Here is a 6,554-nt window from a genome sequence, read left to right as displayed (position 1 = left end):
ACATCATTCAAAAAAGTATTAGGTTCCCCCCGCCACCGCCGCGCCACAGTGTGTGTGAGAAAAGGCATAAAGGCAACTTCTCCCATCCCTGTCCCATCACCTGACCGGCTCATGTGGACTGCAGCATGCACCCCCCGACCCTCCAGCTCACCAGCCTTCTTAGTTTCTTATGCATCTATAAATGAATGAGAATGTAGATACATTTTTCTACATGAGAGTTCCCCCTCCCCCATTTCGGTAACATGCTCAGTAATGAATGAGACACATCTTTATATTAACCTGTATACCATTTATTGGATATAATATGCGTAACATTGACTTTTTTCTATGGAAAAGCAGGTTGTGTTACCTGTGGACCCCCAATATGAGAAATGTGTACAAAGGTAACAGACTGCAACATAAAAAGGTATGTGAAAAAAAATTAGCAAACCAAAGCATGATAAATGGATGAAGCACTATAAAAATGAATGTACTGGTTTAGTAGCTGTAACTTTGTACTGTGCTGAATAGCCTGTAGCCAAGTTTTACAGAGTTATCCTTATGTGCCACACACATTCAAACAATGCACCTTCCTTAAAACCTCCCCACTTGACCTGATAGATGGTACAAGAGCGCAATGAACTCTGATGCTACTTGTCCTCCTTGGACTCTTAGAGGGTTTTCTCTTTCTAGTTTGATATAGTTTTTCTATCACTGTCCTTCCTACTTAAGTACTTGCTTATATAGGCCATGAACATAGACATCATTCCACTTCTTTGTAAAACTAAAATGATCACATGAGCTTTATCCTTTTTTCTGGATTTACAGTGTGCTAAATTGAGAACTAAAAAAATTATCTTATGGAAGGAGAATCACAGGGAGAGTACAGGACATGGTTTTTGGAGATGATGTGGAAACATCAGGGTTGGTTACAGAGTATTGACCCTGGAAGGGCCAGATCACACTGAGAATTCCTTTAACTGTGTGTTAAATCTTACGGCTCTCACAATCCATTATTGAATATTATGACAATTTTATATGCAGTGTTTCTTCTCCTAATTTTTCTCATACAGAACAGGCTCTTAATGGCTGGATTCTAAGCCCCCACTGCTGTCCCAAAAGTAAAGAGGGAGTTTTCTTTAAGAAAGGCAGGGGAGCAGTTGATTCATGTGCAGGTAAATGGCTTCTGGAAGCATCACTGCACAGAAATGGTTCTCAGCCTGGGGCTCACGAATCTTCCTTAGCTTGTTGTTACTGGTATGACTTTCAGAGTTTTCAAATAGGTTTAAAAGAAAGAGATGTCAGTGGGAACTGTAGAGTGAGTCAAGAGAATTTTGTAATTCGAGGTGAACTGCTTTTCTATGGCCAACTCCCCCTTCTAATAGATGGAAGTCTTTAGCATCCCTCCTGGGGAAGGGACGCTGCTGGATTCCAGGCTGGCGGGGGAGCTGGCAGGGCTGCTCCAAGCTGCAGTGCTGGAGAAGCTTGGGCTTTGGGTGTCTGATGGGTGGACTTGTGGGGCAGCCACCACTTTGGCTGACCTGAAGTAGCTAAAAGCGCCGAGATCTGTCAGAGATTGGAGAGGCCTCGGTGCTGGGTTGGGCCTGGGGAAGGAACTTGTGTCTGGGTGATAAGGAGGGGCCACGAGACGTATTAGCCTAGGCTGCCTGTGTCCAGATGCGTTCATGGCCTGCTCATGAGTTGTGGGAAGGAGAAGAGATGGCAGCTGGCAGCCAGCCATCGTGTGGGGGACGCACAGCCTGAGTCACCCCTGGGGGTCGGCATCGGCCCCGGGAGACTTCCGGGTGTACCGTTTATCTGGGTTACTTGTGTCTGGTTGGGGTCAGTTTGATAACAGTGAGGAAGCATCTCCAGACCGAGTCTGCCCTAGGCTTCCTGAACACCTGGGGAGCCCTCCAGAGCAAACGTTTTAAATGAAATAAGCCTGATGCTGAAAGCCTGCGAAGGGTCAAGTTGCTGCCCAGGCATCGTGCCCTCTTGGGGGTCGGGGTCTCAATGGCTCAGAGTGCTTTGTAAGCAGCAGTGGAGAGATGGCAGGGAGATGCTTGAGAATTCCCGCCGGGCCAGCACCAGGCTCTGTTTAGCACCATGGAGATCACAGGCTCCTAAGCACGATCTGCCACAGGGCAGAGTTGGAGCTGTTCTTCTCTTAGGGGTTACACTGATGTGTCGTATTGATTTGCCGGAACAATGGACTCTGGTTTCAGGCTGAGAATTCCTAATAAAGTTAAGAAGGCATAAAAATGTCCCCTTTGAGACTAGTCAGGAGTATTTATTCTCATGTAGCTTAATTTGTTGCTCTTGTGGTTTTTTGTGATGTCATCCCACATGTGTAAGCTGGAAAAATTCACACTGGGAAGTGTAATCTCTATATGCATATTTTGACAATGGAAAATGTTATGTATTGTTTCTCTTGGTTGCTACACATCTGATTCCATGTGTCAGGAAAACAAACTGTTACACAAAATTTCAGGCGATAAACTTTTCAGTAGAATGCCTGGAAGATTAGCCATCTACTTCCCAGAAAAGTGGGGTCATATATCCTCCAACTCTCATAAGATGGAGGAAGGAAAGTGACTACCCTCAGGGCCTGCTCTGTGTCGAGGCATGCTGACTTTCTCAGCGAGGGCCTTCTGAGCCCCCATCAACTCTATTATTCATGCTTATACAATTAAAAAATGTTAAAAATAGACTGCCATTGAAATATAAGCATTAGCTTTTGTTTCTATCATCTATGAGGATATAAAAAGGGGGAGGAATAGCTCCCCCCCTGCAAACAACCTGGCTATTAGTTACTTTCCTAAGTTATATTAAAATGAAAGTTATTGTTTAATATGCTTCATTTGATAAATATTGCATTTGGAAGTACTGTTCCTCTAATAATATTATCTGTGTATTGTAAGGGGATATTAGGTTTAACTATGTTCTTTTCCAGAAATAAATTGCATGGCTCTATAGAAGCACTTAGAACTGTAGAGAAATAGGAATGTGTCATCAGCCATGGCCCCTAAGTGGCCATTGATGATGAGATGTAAGATCACAGCATTAATCTCCTTTAATATCAAACTATTCCTGGTTCTCTAAAATAGAAGCATAGGAATTATAATTAAGGACAGACAAAAAAAAAGTTCACATCCTCTTCCTTGCACTAGGAGAAGGGGCTACAATGCCAGATCCAAGGATTTGGGCATCTACAAAGACAATACCCACATAATGCACCATAAAAATTCTGTAAACTTTTCAACAGCATATGTTTTGGCCTTAGTATAGTTACCAAATATAATACCAGTTATAGTAATTCTGTATGTACTCATCAGCAGTAATAGTTTCTAACATGGCTTTATAGTTTTAAGAAATTAATAAATGTATAATGAACAGTTGCATGCTATAAGAGTCGGAATGTATCGGAGCCGAGTTTCCTTTTGTGTGTGTGACATGGATTTATTGAGTTTATCCACGGTCGTGAATACTGTGTTGCCTGGATACGGTGGGAACACGGGGAGATTTAAATGTACTCTTGTTTCTGGAAGGCAAACCAAAATTCTTGGTACGTTTTGTCTTTCTGCTTCAAGGCATAGAAAAACCATTGAAATGACCCCAGATGAAGTCCCTATCGTAAAACAGAGTGGATTATGGAACTGCTGTCAATTGCCTTCTAATGTGAAAACCAGTCGCATATGACCCCACTAGAAGACAGACAGAGGCATAATGGCACTTTACCTTGTCTGAGTCATTTTGTAATTTTCATGCCCTTAGATACAAGCATCTTCAAGATCTCCTTTGGGAAATGGCTCCCCAGTCAGACATCTAAAGAGTGAAAGGCTGATGAGGCTGCTGCCCAAGACTGCATTTCGTGAGTATGGAGGATTAGGACTTTGATTTCCTTATCCCATTTCTATGATGCTCAACAGGTAAGTTGTAAGTGCTCAAGAAATAGATTCAGACTCTGTGCCAAAAACATCTTTTAAAGATTTCCTCAGCCAAGTTGGGAAAATAAGATAAGATGCCCCAAAGAGAACTTACTAGTAACTTAGGGTTCTTTGTTCAACATATACTAGCAAGGATAGCAGACCATAACCTGTCCCAATGAACACAGCATTCCATTGGGTTGTAGTTTTTGCAAGCACAGGGATTCTGCCTAATTTTTAATAAGTTGAACCTTGCAGTAAAAGGAGATTTTTATCTATAGAATTGATTCACTAGATCTGGTTACTGGTTCACATCTGAAAATAGTTATGCTCCACGGAAAGCCTCATCTATCTGTCGGAACACAGAATCATTGTATTACAGTCAAGAACCCAAGGTGGTAATTTGTTTAGCTCCAAACAGTACAGGGAGATGGAGGTTTGCAGTGCTTGGGCAGTAGCTGTCTCGTAGAAACACTACCTTTCCCAATCTAAATAAGGGGCTGATGCCAGCACTCCTTAAAGGGCAGCCAGGGAAAGAAGTTCTTGGTGTTTCTATAAAGCAAACTTCTCTGCCTGCTCTCCAAATGTGCTCAGGGCTGGGGAGCTCAAGGTCAAGTTTCTGCCTGGCCTCGTGTTCCAGTCTCTATACTGGTGTGGCCACACGTTAAAATTCCTTTCCGCAACCCAGGTTCTCTCCAACGCTTCCTGGCCAGAAGCCAGGTCCTATCAGCTGTGACAGGGCCCAGGTTATCCCTGCAAGCCAAGCATAGGCTGGACCAGAAGCCAGGCTCTGGCCTGAGAGCAGGGGTTCCAGAATATCACTCGAGGTTCTACCTGGGGTCTCTTGAGCTGTGTCTGGTACCATAACCACAGCCATGGGTAGCTGGGGAACTGCTATCCAATAAAGCCTCCTTCAAAAAGTAAACATCCTGTCCAGAATCCCATAAAGCACGATATTTCAAGTTCACTAAACTATTAAAAGCACAAAAAGCCTTCCTTCCATGGAAAACTCAGTGATGGTTTAAAAAACAAAAAACAAAAAACTGCCCACTACAGCGCACTGCGCTGTAGCAAGCATTCTGCATAAATTAATAATTTACAAGTACCTGAGCAAGTAAAAGTACACAGAGCACCATAGCACAGCACAGCACCGACGGCAGTAGCTCAAAGTTCTTCAAATCGTGGTGTTTGAAACATTAAAAAAAATTCTAAAAGTTGGTACAAAAAATAACTCCAACTGGAGTTGAGAGATAGATAGATAGTGCAAACTTCTGTCTTCATTGTTGAACAACGGTGTTGGCTTGCTTCTCACTTTGCATAGGCGACGTGGGTGGCTCTGGGCACTTGATGGGGCTGTTTGGAAGCAGGTCTGCAGGAAGAGCAACCAGAGAGTAGGAAACAAAAGTGTAGTTAGAGGCCCTGCCAGTGATTTCTGCAGACACAGACGCCCGGGTTGGAGATGCTTTTTCTTGCACTGTGATGCGCTTCCAGGATCAGACCCCACCCCCTGCCCTGGGGGCTGGAGACCCCTCTTGCTTTCAGCAGAAATTGCAGATCCCAGAAGGGACCTCGCTGAGGGCTGCAGCATCTTCAGACGTTTATGACCCTTTCCAAAGCTACTGCTCCCGTCCGTCCACGGGAGAAGAGTGCCCCCAACAGAAAAATGGTGCAAGCCACAAAGGTGAGCCTCATGTGTAACTTTAAGTTTTGTAGCAGTCTTAAGTAAAAATAGATAAAACTACCTTTAGTCATATGTTTCACTTAACCCACTCTACCCAGAGTAATAGTATTTCAATGTGTCACCAACATACAGAATTATTAGACATGTTGGGGTACTGACTCTGCAAAATCCAATGTGGGGAACTTCCTGGTGGTCCAGTGGTTAGGACTCCGTGCTTCCACTACAGGGGGCACGGGGTCGATCCCTGGTTGGGGAACTAAGATCCTGCATGCCGTGCGGCGTGGCCAAAAAAAAAAAAAAAAAATCCAGCGTGTATTTGCGTTGCCAGCATATCTTACCTTCCACCAGCCACAGTGTGCCCAGCGGCTACTGTATTAGTGCAGCTCCAGAGCAAAGCTGGGCATGTGGGATCCCTCGGAAATGAACATACAGAGGGTTCTCCTTCCAGGAGGAGACCAAAACCAGCTTGCACTGATGTCAGCAACTGGCAGACATAAGCAACTGGCCGCTGCTTGAGGTCATTTAAAAAGAGAGCCTTCCCCAAAGGATCTAAACAGACATTTCTCCAAAGAAGACACACAGATGGCCAAAAAGCACATGACAAGATGCTCAACATCACTAATTATCAGAGAAATGTAAATCAAAACTACACTGAGGTATCACCTCACACCGGTCAGAATGGCCATCACCAAAAAACTCTACAAACAATGAATGCTGGAGAGGGTGTGGAGAAAAGGGAACCCTCTTGCACTGTTGGTAGGAGTGTAAATTGGTGCAGCCACTATGGAGAACAGTATGGAGGTTCCTTAAAAAACTAAAAACAGAGTTGCCATATGATCTAGCAATCCCACTCCTGGTCATATATCTATCTGGAGAAAACCATAATTCGAAAAGATACATGCACCCCAATGTTCATTGCAGCACTATTCACAACAGCTAAGACATGGAAGCAACCTCCCTGTCCG

At 44.0% G+C, this 6,554-nt stretch overlaps 1 protein-coding gene across 1 annotated transcript in view; it reads right to left on the bottom strand.

The window, feature by feature from the left end:
* Nucleotides 1–268: 268 nt before the first annotated feature.
* Nucleotides 269–6,554, bottom strand: part of ADAM12 (ADAM metallopeptidase domain 12) — a 408,187-nt gene continuing 401,901 nt past the window's right edge. The window contains exon 23 of the mRNA XM_081234121.1: nucleotides 269–5,277. Within this exon, the coding sequence (XP_081090247.1) occupies nucleotides 5,217–5,277 (61 nt within the window). The 3' untranslated portion in view covers nucleotides 269–5,216. The remainder of the gene's footprint in view (nucleotides 5,278–6,554) is intronic.

This window comes from Mesoplodon bidens, assembly GCF_964165515.1.
Source record: "Mesoplodon bidens genome assembly, chromosome: 1".
Classification (NCBI taxonomy): domain Eukaryota; kingdom Metazoa; phylum Chordata; class Mammalia; order Artiodactyla; family Ziphiidae; genus Mesoplodon; species Mesoplodon bidens.
Note: the sequence above shows the minus strand (reverse complement) of the source record. Positions and strands in the feature narration are given on the sequence as shown.